Consider the following 21,632-nt stretch of genomic DNA (forward strand, 5'->3'; position numbering starts at 1 on the left):
GCAGCCCAGGGAACAAGGTTAAAGTTCCAGCATCTTTGCAGAGCTCCTGAGAGACCTCAGGTGAGTTGCTTCCCTCTCTGAGCATGAGTTGACTCACCATACAATGGATGGAAAGGCCAGATTCACTCATCTCTAAATTGCCTTCCAGCTTGAATTATAAATTCTGTGGGGATGGAAATGGGCTAAGGAATTGAACTTGGTTTCCTCATGGTTAGCAACTTTTTTTTCAAAGTTACCTTTCTTAAACATCTCCTAAAGATTACCAACAATGCATATGTAAGTTTTTCTAAGCATTTTACATATATGGATTTGTTGCCTTCCACAACAATCCGAGGACATAGGTACCATTAATATTCCTATTATACAGATTAAGAAACTGAGGTACAGAGAGGCTAAGTAACCAGCCCAGGTAGTGGAGCTGGGGTTCAAACCAGGCAGTCTGGCTGCAAAGTCCCCATTCCTTACCACCACACTCAATATTCCAGGCATTGTGCTAAGTGTTTATACAAATCCTTTCCATTTTGCAGTTGAGAAATCCAAGACTCAGAGCAGTTGAGCAACAGCTGAAGGTCACACAGCTGGGAAGCAGTAGAGATGAGATTCCAAGTCGGCAGAGCTCCAGAGTCTCTGCTCTCCCCCACACCCTCCTGCAACCCTGCCAGATGCTCAGGCTCCCAAAGCAAGTTTAACCAATATCCCTACGTTGCAACGCCTCTTCAGGCAAGTCAGCTTCTCCCCGCTGGGCCTCAGTTTCACCATGTAGAAAATGACGGGGGGATTGGCCCAGCTGATCTTTGAGGTCCCTTGGAGCTCTGTGAGTCTGTGATGAGAAAGGTGTGGTGCTTCTAGCTGGGAATGCCTTGAGCTTGACCTGGGGTTGCAGCCAGCAAGGATGAGGGAGACGAGGACCTGGGGATGAAATGAAAAGGAAATTTCAGGTGGCTGGAGAAGGCTCATCATGGCTGTGAACCCAGGAAGAAGGGGCAGATGTATGAAGCAGGTAAGAAAAGAAGAGAGAAGCCCTGGGTGAGCCTCTCAGGGGGCCTTTTCCTTCTTCCCAGGGGTCACCTCAAGCTCAAGATGGGCACGTGAGAGCCTCGGGCAGGGGAGCAGGGATCAGGCCAGCACCGAGCCGAGGTCAGAACTTCTGAGACACAGCAGTTCGAGGGAATGAACATTGCTGGGGGTTTTGTTTTCTCTGTAAATATTTGGATATGTCCAGTGATTCTAGAAAAATGTATCTGCAGCTGAGGTGGCGCGTTTGTGCGGTTGGCCTGGCTGCCTTTTCCATGACTGCTGTTACATTCCTCCCCTTCAGGAACCGACTGTTTTCCCATCGGTAACCTCATTAGGATGCCCACACCAGCGGGCGCCACACGCACACGCGCTCCGGCAGGTTCCCCTTGGGGACACACACGCACGCTGGTATCACCCCTTGGCCGCACGCTCACGCACAGTGGCAGCTGTGCCTTTTAATATTTAATGCCGTTGCTGCGAATGCTGCTCCACGCTGACTGCATCCGTGCCAGGCTCATTCCTCTCAGGGCACCAATTCCCGGTTTGGAGACCAGCTGACAAATCTTGTTAAAAACCTTCCAGCCCAGTGCATCTCTCGGAGGAGGGTAATGTCACGTTCTTGTGAGATGAGAGAATGGGCGTCATTACCAGGCAGCTCCATTTTCAATGAGGCTCTTTCCACTTGGGGAAATTGATGGAATCACCTATTGCGTGAGTGTCTCAGCCCTCCCTCTAGTTCCCCCCAGGCCAGAGCTATTGCAGCTCTGGGTCCTTCAGACCCCTCTCCATGCATTGCAGGTTGGACTGACCTGCTCTCTGGCTTGCAGAAGTCATGGCTCTGGGTGGGCACCAAGGCATGAAATGACATGAACACCTGGCCTGTGTGGGGGCCTGTGTCTGTCCCTCTCTCCCTACTCCTCCACAGTTGGTAGCCACACTATGGTTTGAATGTATGTATCTTTCCAACATTCATATGTTGGAACATAAACCCCAAGGCAATGGTATGAGAAGTTAGGGGGGGCCTTTGGGAGGTGATTAGGTCATGAAGGCTCCACCCTTGTGAATGGGATTAATGCTCTTATAGCAATAAAAGAGCAGGAGGGAACTAGTTCGGCTCATTGTGATCTTCCACTCTTCTACCATGTGAGGACACAGCATCTGTCCCCTCCAGAGGGCACGGCAAGGCTCCATCTCGGAAGCAGAGAGAGGCCTACACAAGACACTGAATCTGCTGGCATCTTGATGTTGGACTTTCCATCCTCTAAAACTGTGAGAAATACATTTCTATGGTTTATAAATTACTCCACTGGTGGCATTTTGTTGTAGCAGCAGGAAGGGACGATGACATACACCGTGGAGGCCACTGCTGCTACAGTGGCCAGCAGAGAGCGTCATGGGTGGTTCCAGCTCTCATGCAGCCAGCAAAGGGTCCCATCCCTGACCCCTAGTCTGGCATGCTGTGGTCTCTGAGCCCACAGAAAGGCCCTCCCTCCAAACCCCAGCTTTCAGAGTCTAAGGGGCTGGCAAAAGGTCAAGGGCTCTAGTTCTGGGCTGAGCTGGGACAGGTGAGCAGGCCAGTGTGCAAGAGATGCTAAATGCAGAGTCCCCAGGTATCGAGGTTACCTGGACAACGTGGTCTTCCCAAAGCTGCAGTAGGATCGGCATGTCCGGTTCAGTGCTGACTGCGCAGGCTTGGGGCCTATCCCATGAACTCTGGAAGGGTATTTGTAAGATGGACCTCCTGTCCTCAACCTCTTTCTACCTTTTAGCGTCTTGGTCCTCTGTCACCGGATGGGCTCACAGCATTCCTGAGCTAAGAACCTCTGTGGTTCTGAGCATCTCTAAGAAACGAGGCCTGGGGGAAGGCAGGGAGGAGGGGAGAGGGGACGGTCGGGTGGGGTGTGGGGGACTGCAAAACAAAGACACTTGTTTGCCATTTACCAAAGACTTTTTTTTTTCTTTTTCTTTTAAAGCTGTTGTTTCCTCAAGGGAAAACTTTATTTGTGTGTGGGTAAAATGTTGCTCTCTTAACGAATCGAAAGCAGAACATGAGGAGAGGTTTTCAGTCCCTGTGACAAAGAACAAAGAACAAGCTCGTGGGCCTTGGGTGACCACTGTCACCCTCCCCGCCTTTGACATTTCCCTGTCCTCTCCTCCCATCCCAGTGGAGCCAAGAGCTGAGTGCATGTCATCCCCACTCTGGAGCCCAGAGTGTGGCTTTGGTTAAGCAGAGGCAGCCGGCCTGGCCTGCAGGAAACACCACGCTCTCCCCTGTTGAGAGCCTGGGAGGGCACCGCGGCAAGGGAGGGAATGAGTGTGCTTTTAGGGCGGCGTGGCAGCTGCCATTCCTGCTGGCTCGGAGGACAGTGGAGAAAGTGATGGATGGAGGGGTTCAGAGAGTTCGTCTGACCAGCTGATGTCCGCTTTTCCTCACCAAGCCAAGAAGTCTCCCCACTATCTCTGGTCTTGGAGACAAGGCCTGGTTTTCGGAAGAGCTGGTCTGAGCATTTGAGCCTGTGGGAGGCCGGAAGAAGGCTCATTCAGAGGACTCATCAGGCCACTCCCACACTCCTCGCATTCACCCTCCTCGGCCCCTTCACCCCAGCAGGTGGGAACCGTTTCTGGACTTTCACTTTCAGTATTTGGTTTAGGGGACAATAATAGCCTCTGTTTCCCAGTGTTGTCTGTCTGGTGTTAGCTTATCAGCCCTGTCTTTTCAGCGTTGGTTGAGGTAGCTGGGACTGGGGTGAAGCTATTTTCTGGAGCAGGGGCTTCTACTCTGAGGGAGAGCTGCTTTTCCCTGAGCAGCTTTTGGCAGGGGGATGTCCTGAGTCATTGCATCTGCTCCCTGTCCCCACCCCAGGGACCCTGGGAGAGGTCCCTCTCTAGTCCAGGCGGAAGAGTCGCCTATGGGGAGAAGGTGGTGGTGGTCTCGGCCTCCACGCTCATGGAGGAGCGCCGGATGTGCCGACAGGAAGACCACTGCCGGAGCTGCTCCTGGCTGAGGCAGCCCAGGTCCTTGAAGAGCTTGAAGAGGTCGTTGCGGAACTTGACGCCGATGAAGGCGTACAAGAAAGGGTTGACGCAGCAGCGGACGCAGGCCAGGCTGTAGGTGACGTCGTAGGCGATGTTGAGCTGCTTACTGAGCTCACAGGTGCTGCTGGTGATGTTGAAGTTGGCCACCGTCTGGGCCAGGACCACCCCATTGTAGGGCAGCTGGAAGACGATAAAGACCACGACCACGGCGATGATCACCTTGATGGCCTTGTTGCGCTCAAAGTTGCGCGCCTGGAGCAGGGTGCGGATGATGACAAGGTAACAGAAGCTCATGGCCAGCAGGGGGACCAGAAAGCCGATCACCATCTGGGCCACTTGGATGGTGATAAAGGCCTCCACATGCTCTGTGATGAGAGAGCATCGCATCGCTTGCTCACTGCTGCTCCTCTGGAGGCCGCTGTACAGGAGCTCCGGGATGGAGAGCACTGTAGCTAGTATCCAGATGCCCACACAGGACAGCTTGCTGATAAGGAGGACACGGGCACGGTGGCGGTGAGCTGAGACTGCCTGGACGATGGCCACATAGCGGTCAATGCTGATGCAAAGAAGTAGGAGCATGCCGCTGAAGAAGCTCATCTTGTAGATGGCAAAGATGAGCTTGCAAAAGTGGACACCAAAGACCCAGGACTTGGCCGCGCTGTAGGCCCAGAAGGGAAGGGTCAGGAGGAAGAGGATGTCTGCCACTGCCAGGTTGAGCAGGTAGGTATCGGTCATGGTCTTGAGCCTCTTGAAATAGATATAGGTCAGCACGACCAGTCCGTTGCCCAGTAGGCCCACGAAACAAATGATGGAGTACATGATAGGGAGGAACCAGGCTTTAAAGTTCCGCACATCCTTCTTGGAGCATAAAGACTCGAACAAAGTGTAGTCCACTGTGGTGTTGTCTCCGATGTAATCGTCCGTGACCTCATCTTGACACAGGCATACCTTCAGGGAAGGAAATGAGGGAAAACAGGCCAGGTTAGCTGAGTGGCTCCAACTCTGGCTGGTATTTAGCCTAGAGCAATGGTTTCTCTCTTTTGTTTTTTCTTTTTTCTTGAGACATGGTCTCACTCTGTTGCCCAGGCTGGAGTGCAGTGATGCAATCATGGCTCCCTGCAGCCTCGGCCTCTCCAGGCTCAGGTGATCCTCCCACTTCAGCCTCCTGAGTAGCTGGGACCACAGCCTTACGCCACCAAACCCAGCAAATTTTTGTATTTTTAGTGGAGGTGGGATTTTGCCATGTTGCCCAGGTGGGAGGAATGGTGGTTTCATTGTGAGGTCCACATCATCAGTATCACAGCATCACCTGGGAACTTGTTAGGGATGCAAATTCTCAGGCCCCACTTGAGAATGCTGAACCAGAATCTCAGGTGATGGGCTTAGGAATCTGTGTTTGCCTAAAGTCTCCAGGTGATTCTTTGGTTTGAAATCAGTGCTTCTCAAATTTTAACTCCAATACACATCACCTGGTAAACCTGTGAACATGTCTATCCTAAATCAGTAGGCTGGGGTGGGGCCTGAGATTCTACAGTTCTGCTAATAAGTAGCAAGTGGCTGATTTTGCCAAGTCTGAGAGACTCTACATGTGCTGACAGGGGACTGGAAATTGGTGGGGCTCTGGGAGCCCAGATGAGCCTTGAGCTGGTTAAACTCTCTCTCTCTCTCTCTCTCGGAGCCTCAGTTTTCTCTTCTGTGAAATGGAGATGAATTTGCTTCACATGGTTGCTGTGAGGTACCTAGCCCAGGTTCCAGCACCATTTCCTCCCCATGGAGCTTTAATTTTGCCCTCGGGGAGCTCTGTCAGAGTGGGAACATGTGTCTTTCTTCTTGACCCTCCTTTAGAACTTGGTGGAGTTTTCCAGGGGGCTTACAAAAGACCTCAGCTTTAGGGGGAAAATCCACCTGGGGGTCAAGGTTGAGGAGGGCCTGGAGTGAGAAGAGAGGAGGGCAAGTGCTCCCATTTTGAGGCCATGAAGCCTCGGGTTTGGGGCCAACTGCTGTGATCACGGGTGGTGGGTGACCTGGAGAGACTCTAGATCCTGGGGCCCCTCTTAGCACCCAGCAGGAGCTCAGGCAACGTGAGCCCAAGTGCCATAAAGACTGTGAATGGATGATGGACCACAGGGGTGGAGGCGAGGCCTCCTCAGCAGCTGTGTCCCTGGAAGGAAGTGCGGCTCTCATCTCCCACTCTCCCTCTGTGCTCCCGCCCTCTCCCCCCACCTCTCTGCCTCTCTCTTCCTCGCATCTCTTCCGGCAGATCCCAATCAGCAGGACTCAGCTGCTGGAGCTTTTTTTAGCCTGTCTGCAGGGCCGGGTGAAGGTTCAGCAGCCTGCTGTGATTTTATCAATGAAGGAGGGGGCCCATGCCTGCCCGTGCCTCTGCGCACAGCGATGGACGGGCTCGTGCAGGGCAGGGAGCTGGGCTGGAGGACCTGCCTCGCGAGGCTCATGGTTCTATCTCCAGGAACCAGATTCAGCAGCTCAGCGACTATGGGTTTCTACACATTTGTGCTGGAGGGGTTCACCGCATCGTGTCTCTCTTTTTCACATCCAAGTTCTGGATTCATCACTGTCGTGCTCGGGAATAGGGTGAGCACAAAATGATGTCCAGGAGCCTTTTCTTTGGCCATTGCTAGCCTGAGACCAAAAGTTAGCGGCAACCCCCTTCCCTCTCCTGGGCATGGCTGCAGCCTGGGAGCCCTGAAGGAGGCTGCTGCCATTGGCCCAGCCATGGTTACGGTCCAAGGCCTTAGACTCGGGGTCCCTGGACATGAGGGGGTCTCAGCCTTCCTGGAGGGCAGTATTCCCGGCCTCTATGAAGTGCACTTTTCATCATCCAGTCCTGCCTTCCCGTCTCCCCTTGAACCTTGTTCCTGTTTTATAATTCCCCCTCCTCCAGCCTCACTGCCTCTGCAGCCCACAGCCCCACCACATCCTGCCCTGTCTGAGCACCCCCTCCTCAAGTGAAAGGGAGGAATGAGTCTCAGCTGTCCTCCTCCCCACCCCAACCTTCCAGCCTCCACTGCCAGCAATACAGCCCCCCAGAGTCCTGGAGACAGGGGAGAGAGAGGAGGGAGTGGTGATGGGGAAGGGGGCCAGGCTGTGGGCTGCAGCCCAGGCTCCGGGGGGCCTCTGGGATGGGGTTTTGGGAAGAGTGCCCAGTTTGGGGCCTGCCTCTGGCCTGAGCTTCTGGAAAGTTGCCCCTCTGGCCTCCAGACCTGGGGATGAGCCGAATTCTGAAGCACTGACTCTCTAGCTCTGGCCTCAGCTGGACTCCCCAACCCCCACTCTGAGCTCCCACATCTAACAAATGGGGGAAAGTTGACTCTGTGAGTTACGGTTTCCTCTAATTTTGGCACTTGGTGAGGTACACTTTCTGTCTGTTTCTGGATTGAGAAAAAGAACTTTGTAAAGTGAGGGTCTTTGTTCCTGCCGAGTTCAGGCCTGCTATAAAGTATGTGCTGATCCACCCCTCTCCCCATCCCTAGGGCCCCATCCTCTCTTCCCTCCCCTGCCAGGGAGGCCAGATGGGTCTCTATTTCACCAAAGAAAAAGGGGGCTGCGAGGGGAGACTTTGGGTGAAGGTTGGAAAGAGATAACCTGGGGGCGATAGGATGGTAACAAGATCTCCAGATCCAGGGTGATTTTCTCAGCACACATGCACAAAACCCAGTAACCATTTTTGCAGCTCTTCTCTTTAAGAGAATTCTCATGTTTCTGTCTCCTGGGCAGGGAGATTGGAGGTGGGATAGGGAAGGTGGCAAGTTATTTTCCCCCATGTTTTAATCTAAATGGAGTAAAGGAAGTCCAGAGAACATCTGTGGCTCTCCAGGGTCACTCAGCAGATGGTGAGGGGGCAGCCATTAGCTTAATGAATGGCAGGCAGGCTTATGTCTGGGTCTTGTATCTTCTAGCAAATGCCCAGTTCCTCCACTAAACCTCTGACTTGGGAGGCCGTGTGGAGAAGGGAACAGAGCTTTCCTTGGTAGGGAACCTCACCTGGAAAATGACAAGGAGAGCCACCACCAGCACGCTTTTCATTGGTTTCCCTGTAGGAGACAAGGTGAGAAAGTTATTGCTTGGCAGGGACAAGTCTTTATTATTAAAGAAAGCCGTGGAGGGGGAGACGTTGTTGGGAACTTTCCTCTCAAGCTCCAGGCACTGTGTTTGCTGAAAGAGAACATCAAAACCAGATTGTGCCTTTGAACACCTGGCCCGCTGCCCGGCATCACTGTCCTCACCTCCTTCTCATCCTCCTCCACTCCCAGGTCCTGGAAAGAAGCAGCATCAGAATGCAGGGCAGCCCCTCCCACCCCCTGTCTTGGCCCATCTAGGCTGCTTCTTCGAGCTGGGAAGTCTTTAGAGCCCAGACCACCCCTCAAGACTGAGCTTGGTTGGTGGGTCTGAGTGCCCCTTCCCACTCCACATGATGTGGGACGAGGCAGCAAAGCTATGAGGTCATGGGGTGGGTGCACACATTTCCAGCCTTGCTTTGGTGCTGGTAGCCACTGGCCCAGGAGCATTTTCCTGGCATCCAGGTGAATGGGCAGCCACATGTGCATAAAGCCAGACTCGAGTGTCTCCTGAGGGAGGCGAGCTGAGGAAGGAGGACGACCCCACAGGTGGGTAGAGGGATGAGGTTACTGGTCCACAGTGATGGAGACTGCCTCAGGGCCCCACTAGCTCCACAACACGCCCTTACTGAAATGACATTCATTCAGCACTGACTGTTGGTCCACTGGGCCCACACCCTTGGCCTGCCTTTGGGGCAGAGATCCCTTCCCTTTGATCTTGTGCAGTCCCAGAACTGAGGAGTTGTCCCACAATTGCGTGCTGATGAATATACGCATGATGCATACATGAATGATGAATAAGTACACGAATGACAAGTAAACGAATGCCTGTCCTTTTTCCAAGGGAGAGGGCATCAAGATGGGCCGAGAGGACACAGAGGGGATGCTGTCCTGTGGCAGTGTCGGGGAAGGACGCTCTTTCCTGATGTCACGACTTCTTTCTTTATTTTTTTGCTTAACTGAAGTGCCTGCACACACTTTCTCTCCTTTAACTTGTTTTCTAACCTAGGCTTGGGGGGGGGGGGGGGCAGGTGGAAGGGGGAACAGGGTCAGCTTTGGGAAGGGATGTGTTCTGGAAGTCAGGAGGCTTCCTGGGGTCTGAGCAGCAGAAGGGGATCCTGGCTTAGCACAAGGCCCGGATGTGCTCAGTTTGGTTTTGTGGCTGAGCCTCAGGGCCATCAGGAACTTATTTCTTCTTGAGGCTGAGCAGCGAGGACAGTTGACAAAGTAATTTGCCTAGACGTCTTAGCTTACCTACAAGTCAGGGCGTCGGTAGCCCTCTTCCCGTATACTGACCCTCGGGTCCCAGCTAGGTAGGGCCTGGCCAACTGGAGAGTCAGTAACTGCAATGCCACAAGTGAAGGCAGGCCCGTGACAGCTCCAACCTCAATAGGGCCAGGAAATGCGTGGGAACCTGTTTAAGGCACCTTCTCCTGGAGGCTGGGGGCCCTACGGAGGCTGGGGAAGCAGTGAGAGCCTGGCACTTCCGTGTCCTTGGCCACAGCACCACCTGCTGGAGACCTCCCTGCATGGCACCCAGGTTGCAGTTGTTAATGTGTTCCCTGGAAAGTGTGTAAAGCCGGGGATTCTGGGCTTGGGAGTTCCTCCGGGAAGGAGAGACTGCATCGGGCTACATAAATAAATAGGTATTTCTCCCGCCTTGAGCAAATTATCCTGCACACTACTACTGCTAGACATATCTTCCTAAAGCTTAGCTCTGATGCCAGTCCCCACCTCACCTTCCTCCTAAATCCTCAGGGGCTCTAACCATCCCTGAGGATGAAGCCCTTAATGCTTGGCCTGGCAGTCCAGTCCTCCACTGTCCACTCAAAGCGGGCTTCCTAGCTGCATTTTCTGTTCTGGGGATAAGCAGCCGCTGTCCCCTCATTCCCAGCCTGGGCTCAGGCATTTGCAGTCCTGCTGGGATTGGACCCTGTGGCAACAGAGCTCCCCACCGCACCCCTCATTCTCCTTTCTCACTGAATTACCCCTGAGCTCCTGAGTTTAAGTCCACATGTTTATACCCAACCACACTCTTCAGGGTTCAACGCTCTGCCCATCCTCCACTGACTCATCCAGAGGTCGAGTCTCGAGGTTTCTTTAAACACGTAAATGTCTTTCAGTTACTCTAGAGAAAGCCCGCTCTGACTGTCAGGGAGAAACTAGAAACCTCAAAGTTTGATAAGTCACAACGGGTGAGATCTGAGTAGCAAGAACTTTGTTTCTGTTTTACTCCGTTGATAACCCCTCTCCTGGGCACTGTCCCACTTCTGCTGTTCCTGTCAGGGCAGGGGAATTGGGGGAGTGCTGGCGTGTGTGCCCGTGAGTTCTCGTTCCAGGTGCTTTGGAGGAGGTGGATGAGCAAGGATCTTGTAGGTCCATAACAGGTGGTTTTCAAGAAACATCACAGGGAAACTTAGGGGAACTCTCATCTGTGGCAAAAGGGAGCCTGGTCAGTGGCCATGAGTCAAATCATCCCTGCCTGTTACAAAGTCATAAAGCAACTGGTCTGGGGCAGCAGCGTGGGGGAGACCAATGAAGTTGGGAATCTCTGGGGCTAAGGAGTGGTTGACCTAGATGTTGGGTGTTTTCTGAGTTCTTGAGTTTTAAGTAATGATCATCATGAAAATTCCCTAGAACTCCACCCTGAGCCCCCAACATGAGAGACTCCCCATCTAGGAAAGATAATTATTGGCTGGCTGCCCCCACCTCCAAACCATGAACTTCCATCCCCACATTTTTCCAGGTCCTCCAGACTGCCCAGGAAATCACAGTTGCCCAATCAGCTCTCCCCAAGAGTCACCCCAAGCTTTCTCCTCTCTGAACTTCCTCACCTGCCAACACACCTTTCTCTGTCTCTCTCTTTTTTGGATAGGGGAGAGAGAGGAGAAGCAGGGAGGTGGTTAGAGGTCTAGAGATCTGGGGAATCCACTTTCAGACAGTACGTATGGATGGGTGAGAGCCGGATAGATCTTGCAGTTTCTATGTTATCAACTGCTGTATCTAATGAGATAGTTCATATTCACTGAGCTCTCACTGCGCGCCAGGCTGTCTGCACGTATGGTCTCATTTCATCCTCTCAAAAGCCCCATGAGGTAGGTGCTACTATTAACCCCGTTTACCAATGAAGAAACTGAAACACAGCAAGTAACTTTCTCAGAGTCACACAATGGCCAGCAGGGGAGCAGGCTTTGAAACCCTCCAACTCCAGAAACCACACTCCTAACCATCCTTCTCTGCTATCACTGGGTCTGCATGTGTCTCTCCCTCATAACATCTCATGAGCCACCCTGGTGATCCTCATCCTAGATTCCAGAAAATAGAGGCCCAGAGAGATTAAGCCAAATGGCTGGGGCCACACAGCTGCTAAGAGAGGGACCTGAGATTTGAACAGGACAGCAAGGTTTGGGCTCTTGCTACTGCATCAGGCTGCGTTTCTGATGCTGTGTCTAGGACGCTCCACGGAGCATGAAGGGGATCTTTGCTCCCCATGCCCCACTGGCCACCAGTGCTTCCTGCTTCCATCCCCCAACATCCCAGCCCCCAACAGAGCCGGCCCCACCTCTGTTCTGACACAGGGCTTTGCTGCTGCTTTGCTGCCACAGAACTCCTTCCAAAATACAAATCTCATCCTTTTAATTCACCTACCTGAAAAATAAAAATCTTTGATGTTTCCCTATTGTTTTCAGGATAAAGTCCGAATTCCTCAGGCATGCTGTACCACGTTTTAAGGATTGGGTCTCCTGTGCCTGCGTCCTTTCTCCCCATCTTCCTCCTTGGCATGGCCAGCTACTCCATCCTCCCCTCCACTTGCTTCCTTCTTGTCTCTGTTACTGTGGTCTCAGCTGACCATCTACATGGCTGCAGCCTTAGTCCCCAGGACACTCTGCTTGGCAGCGTGGGGTTTTTGAAATAATGGATTTGAATGCCTTTAGGTGGGGCATTCACCCTCTGGGTTACTCTACTCCCCTCCACTTCCCGCACCTTATGCCCCTTCCCTCTTTTACGTTGTCAGCCTCTGATGGTAATGGAGTTTGCCATTCCTGCCACATCCTTGGCCCCTTGTGGCTCCTTGTTTGCTTGACAACTCCTACACACCCTTCAAAACCCACCTTAAATACCTCTCTGACCCAGGTTCACTATTCCCTTCTTGTCTTGCCCTTGCCCCGGTCAATGCTGTATCTCACTCTGTTGCAGTGGCTTCGTGACATATGTGTCACTCTCCCCACCAGACTGGTCATCCCTGAATCCCTCAAACAATAAGAGTTGACGGAATGTCCCAAGCAAAGCAGAGAGATTTTTCCAACAGCGACCCCAGGCTACAACGTTCCTCTCCTCCCCAGCCAAGTTTCTGGCAGGCGAGAAACTGGCCTTGAATTAGCTTCAGCATCCCCCTTTGCCAGCGTTTGTGTCTGAGCTGTGAGGCACCTGTCTCTCATGGGTTCATTTTTCCCTTGCTTTGCTTTTGAGAACTATGAAAGATCTTTGGTCTCGTTGCTCGAAGGTGGGGAGGGTGCCTTGGAGCTGCTCATTCAAACAGTGAAAAAGGCCAGCTCAGCCCCGCTTTGGAGTTTTCAGTTTGTGTAACAGAAACCCTGCCTCCTCACCCACCTCTTGCTCCTTGCTGGGCAGATGAAGAGCAGAACAACAGATCCTCCGAGGCCCACCCACCCCATCAACGGCCCAGAGCCCGTTTTGAGCAAAGCTTGTCAGTGGCTTCCCCTCCTACCAGTATTTCGGGTTTGACCGTTGGGGCTGTCTCAAGTTGAGTGAAGTGGCAAGAACATCCCTTCCTCCTGGACCAGAGATTACCCTCTCTCCCTGCATCAAAGCCTAGGAGTCTAGCACCCCCAAACCTAGTCTGGGGCAAGACACTGCGCACATCTTCCCAACCCCCTGTTCAGTCATGTGGATGGCTTGAAATCAATCAGCCAGGGCGGGAGAATTTACACCATGGAAGGTGGCAAGCACTACAAATTCAGGACTTTCCCTCCACCCTGGAGGCAGTTACCAGTGCTCCACCCCGGGGAGCTGCTTTTCAAACACCCAGCAGCACACCACTGGGCACTGCTTGGTTTCCTTCCTGGAGGCCAATGTGAAAGGCTGGAGCAGGATCTTCTGTGGATGACGTCTGTATTCTGGGATTGTGATGGAGAGGGTGGCGAGGGGGTGGAGTGCTGGGGAGTGGGATTTAAGGGTAGATGGGCTGGGAAATGAGGCATTTGGAAGAGATTTTCAAAAACTAAACTCTACTGAGTTCTTGATACAATGTATTCATTCATTCCACAGACATTTTCTCCTCACATCCTCAAAGCATCTGAACCTGCCTTTTGGGAGTTCATAGTCAGTGGGTGGGGGTGACCACTTTAACCCTTTCACAGCTGTTTGCTGGATCCAGACCCAGGGTTTGGGGCAGGCGGGGAAGGAAGAGATGAAATCAAGGAGGCTGTGGTGTGGCGAGGAGGGGTGTGAGGACAGCACCAGGGAACCTTCACTTTTTAAAGCCAACCCCTTGCGGCTTTGAGGCCGCCGTGGTGCATTGCTTGCTGGTGAGACAAGCCATCTAGGAACCTGGTCTTCTTAGCCTCAGCCTGGTCTGACTCCACAGCTGAGATTTATAAAGGAGGTGTCTGGAGCTGGATGAACCACTCAGAACACCCTCAGCACTTCCCCTGGACCCCTTCTAGTCAAGACGGAGGTTAGACCCGAGAAAGGGCTTTCTAAAGAGTAGAATTGTCTGCTGGGGCAGAGTGTGTGAGGTTTGCTCAGGGGCACAGGCTGTGCTGAAGGCCTGGCTATGATTTCTCCAAGCTGAGTGCCCCTTGCCATCCCATTCCATGTTGCCTGCCCACTCCTTAACTTGCAAGAGGTAACAGCAAAGCCAGAGCAAAGCCGGTGGGATGTGCAGCAGAGAGAAAGCAACCAGAGCTTGCATTTGCAATGCACTGCACCATTCTCACAACTCAGTCACCTTTCATTTGCATCTTCTCATGACCCCGAGTGGACAGGTATACGAATATTCGGCAGGGGAGAAAGGTGGGAATCAGAGAGTGGGTAGAAGGTCCTAAGCTCTCTAGGGAGAATTTCTCTGTTGAAACCTGTTCCCAGAGGTCCCAGAGGGCCTAACCTATCACCCTCATGATGAGAACAGGTTCTGCCAGACCACCAAGCCCAGCTCCGCCACTCTCTTATGTCCCTGCTATTTTAGAAAGACATGATCTCGGCCCCTCCCTTGTCCCCACTGGCACAAAAGGCTGACCCCTTCCCCAGGTTTGAAAGGGCAGGTGCACCCCTCCTGGGACAGTAGGGGGCATTCTCTGGAAGTAGCTTCCAATGCCCACCAAATCAGAACTGATTTCTCCAGGAAGCACCCCTATGCGCTCCACCCGCATCCTCCACCCCCATTCCACAGGGTCAGTCTGGGTGTCCAAGACCCTGGTACTGTTCATTCTCACATGAAGAGGCTCACTCACCCAGGTCCATGACGCTCTCTGGGCGGTAAAACCACACAGGAAGGCTGTGCCCGGCCTCGCGCTACCCCTGTCTGGGGAGGAAGTGGTTCGAGCCCCTTTTAAGTTGTCAGAAAGCCACCCTCTTCCCTGCCCCTCCCACTCTTGCTCCTCCCCCGAGCCCTCCCTGACTCACGCAGGGTCCCTTCAGTGCCTTCAGAGATAAAGGGGCAGAAGAAAGATGACAGAGGGTGACAGTCGCTGGTCATAGGATCCTGAATCATCAGGTCATTTACATTCAAAAAGCCCCCTGTGCTGCCTGGCAGAATCTAGATGAGGGGCCATTTATTGATTCAACAAATATTTGTAGCATAAATATCACATGCCAGGCCATGGGTTAGATGTTGGGGAGTCAGAGATGTGTGAAAGAAGTGTCCCCATCCTTCCCTTGCTCTGCTCAGAGTCACAATGGAATATAGTCCCAAATGGCTTTCCCTCTGGCTTCTGGGTCGTTTAGGCCAATGGGAGGCACTGACACATAATGACAGGTAAAAGGGAAGACATATGCCACAATGTATCTTTTTTCTCCCCCCTTCCCTTCCCCTTCCCTCCCCTCCCCCTCCCCTTCCCTCCCCTCCCCCACTTCCCTCTTCTCCCCTCCCCTTCCTTTTCCTTTCTTAATGACAGCTTTATTGAGCTATAATCCACATCCCGTAAAATTTACCCTTTTAAGGTATAGAATTCCATGGTTTTTGTAAGTTCACAGAGTTGTGAAACCATCACTACAATACATTTTAGAACATTTTTTTCTTACTCCCACTCAAGAACCCTGTAATCATTAGCAATGACCGCTTCCCTCCCCTCCTGTCATCAAAAGCCCCTGGCAACCACAATCTACTTTCTGGCTCTATAGATTTTCCTATTCTGAACATTTCACATAAATAGAAGTATTCAGTATGTGACCTTCACATCTGGCTTCTTTCAGTTAGCCTGTTTTCAAGGTTATCCCTGTGGTGTTATGGATCCGTTCCCCATTCCTTTTTATGACTGAATAACATTCCATTGTATGGATATGCCACATTTTGTTAATCTGTCATCAGTTGGACATTTGGGCTGTTTCCCCTTTTAGCTATTATGAATGATGCTGCTATAAATATTTATGTACAAGTGTTTGTGTGGACATATGGTTTATTTCTCTTGGGTATATACCTAGAAGTGAAATTGTTGAGTCATATGGTAATTATATATTTAACATTTTGACGATCTATGAAACTGTTTTCCAAAGTGAGTACACCATTTTATGTTCCCATCAACAATGTGTGAGGGTTCCACATTGTCAGCAAAACTTACTATTGTCCATTTTTTTGATTCTAGCCATCCTAGTGGCTATAAAGTGGTATCTCATTGTGTGTGTGTGGTTTTTTTTTTTTTTGGAGATGGAGTCTCATTCTGTTGCCCAGGCTGGAGTGCAGTGGCATGATCTTGGCTTACTACGGTCTCCACCTCCTGGGTTCAAGAGATTCTCCTGCCTCAGCCTCCTAAGTATCTGGGACTACAAGTGTGTGCCACCATGCCAGGCTAATTTTTGTATTTTTAGAAGAGATGGGGTTTCACCATGTTGGCCAGGCTCGTCTCAAACTCCTGACTTCAGGTGATCCACCAGCCTCGGCCTCCTAAAGTCCTGGGATAACATGTGTGAGCCACCATGCCCAGCCTAGTTGTGGTTTTGATATGCATTTTCCTAATGACTACTGATGTTGAGCATCTTTTCATGTGCTTATTGACCATTTGTATTTTTTGTTTTTGAGAAATATCTATTCAAATCTTTTGCCCATTTAAAAAATTGGGTTACTTATTTTTTATTGTTGAGTTGTAAGACTTCTTTATATATTCTGGATACAATCACTTATCTGATGCATATCTGTAAATATTTTCTCCCACTCTATGGATTATCTTTTCACTTTCTTGATAGTGTCCTTTGAAGCACAAAGGTGTTTTGTTTTTTAAAACCTGAATCTCTGGCAAAAGAAGCACAAAGTTTTAAATGTGGAGGTTCAATTGATTTATTTTTCTTTTGTCAATTGTGTCTTTCATGCCATATCTAAGAAACCATTGCCTAATTTAAGTATACAAAGATTTATTCTTATATGTTCTTTTAAAACTTATAGTTTTAGCTGCAACATTTAGGTCGGATCCATTTTGAGCTAATTGTTGTATATAGTGTGAGGTAGGGATCCAACTTTATTTTTTATGTGGATATCTAGTTTTCCCAGCATCATTTGTTGAAAAGACTATTCTTTCTGCCATTAAACTGTCTTAGCACTTCTGTTGGAAATCAATTGATCATAAATGTAATGGTTTATTTCTGGACTATCAATTCTATTTTATCAATCTCTGTGTCTGTCCTATGACAGTGCCACACTGTCTTGATTACTGTAGCTTTATAGTAAAATTTGAAATTGGGAGGTGTGACTGCTCCAACTTCATCTGTCTTTTTAAAGGTTGTTTGTCTAATCTGCATCTCTTTCTTTTCCATGTGAATTTTAGGGTCAGCTTATCAATTTCTGCAATGAAACCAGCTGGGATTCTGATAGGGATTGCACTGAATCTGTAGATCAATTTAGGAAGTATTGCCGTTCTAATGAAGTCTTTTGGTCCATGAATGCGGGATTATTTATTTATTTATTTAGGTCTTTCTTAATTTCTTTGCATTTTTTAGACTGCAAGTCTTTCACTTCTTTGTTAAATTTATTCTTAAGTATTTTACTCTTTTTCATGTGCTTGTAAATGAAATAGTTTTCTTAATTTTATTTTCAAAAATGGCCAACTAGAAGCAGGTATGGGGCATGGCTCTCTCAGAGAGGAACAAAAGGGGTGAGTACATACAACACCTTTATCTGAAACATCCAGATACTTGCACTGGTACTGATTAAGGAATCAGCTCGACCCACAGAGGACAGAGAAAAGCAGGGCAGGGCAATGGCTCACATAGGAACAACACAGACTCAAAGGAAGCCCTCCCCTCGCCTCACCAGGGAAGCAGTAGGTGAATGTGCAAACCTGGGGAAAGATGCTTCTCCCACTGATCTTTGCAACCTTTGGATCAAGAGATCCCCTGTGAACCCACTCCACCAGGGCTTTGGGTCTTACACACAGAGCTACATTGGGGTATTGGCAGAGCAGCCACTCAGGCATGCACAGAGACCCAGGAGCTTTATATACTCAGGCTCCAGGGCCCCAGCAAAGGTGACTGCAACTCAGGCAAGGCAGGATGTGTGTACATACCCCTAGGAAGGAGGCTGAATCCAGGGGGCTGAGCAGCATTGGTCTGTGGGCCTCACTTCCACGGCACCTCACCAGATAAGACCAACTGGCTTGGAATTCCAGTCAGCCACGGGCAACAGTGTAGCACCTACTTGGGACAAGGTGAAGTTCTAGGGGTGGGTGGAGTGGGGGTGAGGCACCACCTTTGCTGTTTGGACGACCCAGCTCTTCCAGTCTGCAAGCTTTGGAGAGTCCAAACCCACCAAGTGTGGAAAGGATCCCCCAGCACAGCACAGCTGCTCTGCCAAAACGTGGCCAGACTGCTTCCTTAAGCAGAACTCCTATCCATTCCTCCTCACTGGGTGGGTCTTCCCAAACAAGGCCTTCAGCCATCCCTGCCTATTTTCTACAGCCCATAAAATTCTGATCTCTTCCTGGCACAGGGTGCCTGGAGGGTGGGGAGGGCTGCCACCTTTGCTGTTTGGACATCTCAGCCATTCCAGCCTTTTGGCTTTGGGGAGCCCAAACTAACTGGGGGCTGAAAGGATCTCCCAACACAGCACAGCTGCTTTTTACCAAAATATGGCCAGACTGCTTCTTTCAGAGGGTCCCTGATGAGAAAGAATCAGCATAAAAACACTAAAAACTCAAAAAGCAAACCTGGGGAACGATGCTTCTCCCACCGATCTTTGCAACCTTTGGATCAGGAGATCCCCTGTGAACCCACTCCACCAGGGCTTTGGGTCTTACACACAGAGCTGCATTGGGGTATTGGCAGAGCAGCCTCTCAGGCATGCACAGAGACCCAGGAGCTTTATACACTCAGGCTCCAGGACCCCAGCAAAGGTGACTGCAACTCAGGCAAGGCAGGATATCTAGGAAGAAGGCTGAATTGAGGGGGCTGAAAAGCCAAAGTGCCTCCTTCCTTCCAAATGACTGCAGCATCTCTCCAGCAAGGGTTTGGAACTGGGGTAAGGCTGGGATCACTGCAATGAAAGAATTAGACTTCAGAATGTGGATAAAAATGAACTTGGCTGAGCTGAAGAGGCAAGTTGTAACCCAACGCAAGGGAGCTAAAAATCATCATAAAACAATGCAGGAGCTGACAGCCAAAATAGCTATTATAGAGAAGAATATAACTGATCTGATCAGGCTGAAAAACACACTACAAGAACTTCACAATGCAATCAGAAGTATTCATAGAAGAATAGGCCAAGCTCTGCTTGGTCTTCTGAAAGATTCTTCCTCTGAAAGAATCTCAGAGCTTGAAGACTGTCTTTCTGAAGTAATACAGGCAGACAAGAATAGAGAAAAAGAATGAAAAGGAATGAACAAAACCTCCAAGAAATATGGGATTATGTAAAGAGACTGAATCTATGACTGATTGGGGTACTTGAAAGAGATGGGAAGAATGGAACCAATTTGGAAAACGTATTTCAGGATATTTTCCAGGAAAACTTCCCCAACCTAGCTAGACATGCCAACATTCAAATTGAGGAACTGCAGAGAACCCCAGTAAGATACTCTATGAGAAGATCATTCCTAGGACATATGATCCTCAGATTCTCCAAGGTAGAAATGAAAGAAAAAATAGTAAGGGCAGCCAGAGAGAAAGGCTAGGTCACCTATAAAGGGAAGCCCATCAGACTAATGGCAGACCTCTCAGTGGAAACCCTACAAGCCAGAAGAGATTGGGGGCCAATATTCAACATTCTTAAAGAAAAGAAATTCCAACGCAGAATTTCATATCCAGCCAAACTAAGCTTCATAAGTGGAGGAGAAATAATATCCTTTCAGGACAAGCAAATGTTGGGGGAATTCATTACCACCAGACCTACCTTACAAGAGCTCCTGAAGGAAGCACTAAATATGGAAAGGAAAAACTGTTATCAGCCACTACAAGAATACACTGAAGAACACAGATCAGTGACACTATGAAGCAACCACATAAACAAGTCTGCAAAATAACCAGCTAGCATCAATGATGACAGGACTGAATCCACACATAACAATACTAATCTTAAGTGTAAATGGGCTAAATGCCCCAATTAAAAGACACAGAGAGGCAAGCTGGATAAAAAACCAAGATCCATTGATATGCTATCTGCAAGAGACCCATCTCACATGCAAAGACAGACATAGGCTCAAAGAGACCTTCAAATAGACTTGGACTCCCACACAATGATAGTGGGAGATTTTAACACCCCATTAGACAGATTATTGAGACAGAAAATTAACAAAGATATTCAGGACCTGAACTCAGCTCTGGAATAAATGGACCTGATAGATCTCCACAGAACTCTCCACCCCCAAACAGCAGAATATACATTCTTCTAATCACCACATGGCACTTACTCTAAAATTGATCACATAATTGGAAGTAAAATACTCCTCAGCAAATACAGAAGAACTGAAATAATAACAAACAGTCTCTTGGGCAATAGCACAATCAAATTAGAACTCAAAACTAAGAAATTCACTCAAAGCAATACAACCACATGGAAATTGCACCCTGCTCCTGAATGACTTTTGGGTAAATAATGAAATTAAGGGAGAAATCAAGGAGTTCTTTGAAACTAATGAGAACAAAGATACAACATACCAGAATTTCTGGGACAAAGCTAAGGCAGTGTTAAGGAGGAAACTTATAGCACTAAATGCCCACATCAAAAAGCTAGAACGATCTCAAGTTAACAACATCACAGCTAAAAGAACTAGAGAACCAAGGGCAAAGAAGTCCCAGAGCTAGCAGGAGACAAGAAATAACCAAAATCAGAGCTGAACCAAAGGAGATAGAGACATAAAAAACCATTCAAAAGATCAATGAATCCAGGAGCTAGTTTTTCAAAACAGTTAATAAAATAGATAGACTGCTAGTTAGACTAATAAAGAAGAAGGAGAGATAACTCAAATAAATAGAATCAGAAATGATAAGGGAGATATTACCACTGTCCTCACAGAAATACAACAACCATCAGAGAATATCATAAACACCTCTATGTGCATAGAAAATCTAGAAGAAATGGATAAGTTTCTGGACACATACACTCTCCCAAGACCAAACCAAGAAGAATTGAATCCCTGAACAGACCGAAAATGAGTTCTGAAATTGAGGCAGTAATAAACAGCCTACCAACCAAAAAAAGCCCAGGACCAGACAGATTCACAGCTGAATTCCACCAGATGTACAGAAAAGAGTACTATTCCTACTGAAACTATTCAAAAAAATTGAAAAGGAGAGACTCCTTCCTAACTCATTCTGTGAGGCCAGCATCATCCTGATACCAAAACCTGGCAGAAATATAACAAAAAAAGAAGACTTCAGGCCATTATCCTTGATGAACATCGATGCAAAAATCCTCAACAAAATACTGGCAAACCGAATCTAGCAGCACATCGAAAAACTTATCCACCACGATCAGATTTGGCTTCATCACCCCCTGGGATGCAAGGCTGGTTCAACATATGCAAGTCAATTAGTGTGATTCATCACATAAACAGAACTAAAGACAAAAACCACAAGATTATCTCCATAGATGCAGAAAAGGCCTTTGATAAAATTCAATATCCCTTCATGTTAAAAACTCTCAATAAAGTAGGTATTGAAAGAATATACCTCAAAATAATAAGAGTCATATATGACAAACTCATAGCCAACATTATACTTAATGGGCAAAAGCTGGAAGTAAGCCCCTTGAAAATCAGGACAAGACAAGGATGCTTTCTCTCATCGCTCCTATTCAACACAGTATTGGAAGTTCTGGCCAGGGCAATCATATTCAGGGAAGAG

General features: G+C 49.3%; 1 protein-coding gene and 1 long non-coding RNA gene across 2 annotated transcripts; both read right to left on the minus strand.

Moving 5' to 3' along the window:
• Positions 1-277: 277 nt before the first annotated feature.
• Positions 278-2,634, minus strand: LOC115894798. The gene is made up of 2 exons (XR_004054995.1): positions 1,069-2,634; positions 278-909 (listed from the first exon to the last, which is right to left on the minus strand). It is a non-coding gene; the product is annotated as an uncharacterized LOC115894798 (long non-coding RNA).
• A 312-nt stretch (positions 2,635-2,946) lies between these two features.
• Positions 2,947-14,695, minus strand: CCR7 (C-C motif chemokine receptor 7). Its single transcript, XM_010388512.2, has 3 exons — positions 14,603-14,695; positions 8,056-8,105; positions 2,947-5,001 (listed from the first exon to the last, which is right to left on the minus strand). The coding sequence occupies exons 1-3, from the start codon at positions 14,610-14,612 to the stop codon at positions 3,925-3,927; spliced, it is 1,137 nt and encodes a 378-aa protein (XP_010386814.1). The 5' UTR covers positions 14,613-14,695; the 3' UTR covers positions 2,947-3,924.
• Positions 14,696-21,632: the final 6,937 nt, after the last annotated feature.

This window comes from Rhinopithecus roxellana, chromosome 19, assembly GCF_007565055.1.
Source record: "Rhinopithecus roxellana isolate Shanxi Qingling chromosome 19, ASM756505v1, whole genome shotgun sequence".
In the NCBI taxonomy this organism is placed as follows: domain Eukaryota; kingdom Metazoa; phylum Chordata; class Mammalia; order Primates; family Cercopithecidae; genus Rhinopithecus; species Rhinopithecus roxellana.

Bases quoted from the DNA above. Each gene is read 5' to 3' on its own strand.
- CCR7 (XM_010388512.2), bottom strand. The intron at 5,002-8,055 runs GTGAGGTTCCCT...CCTTCCCTGAAG, and splicing joins CTCTCCTTGTCATTTTCCAG to GTATGCCTGTGTCAAGATGA.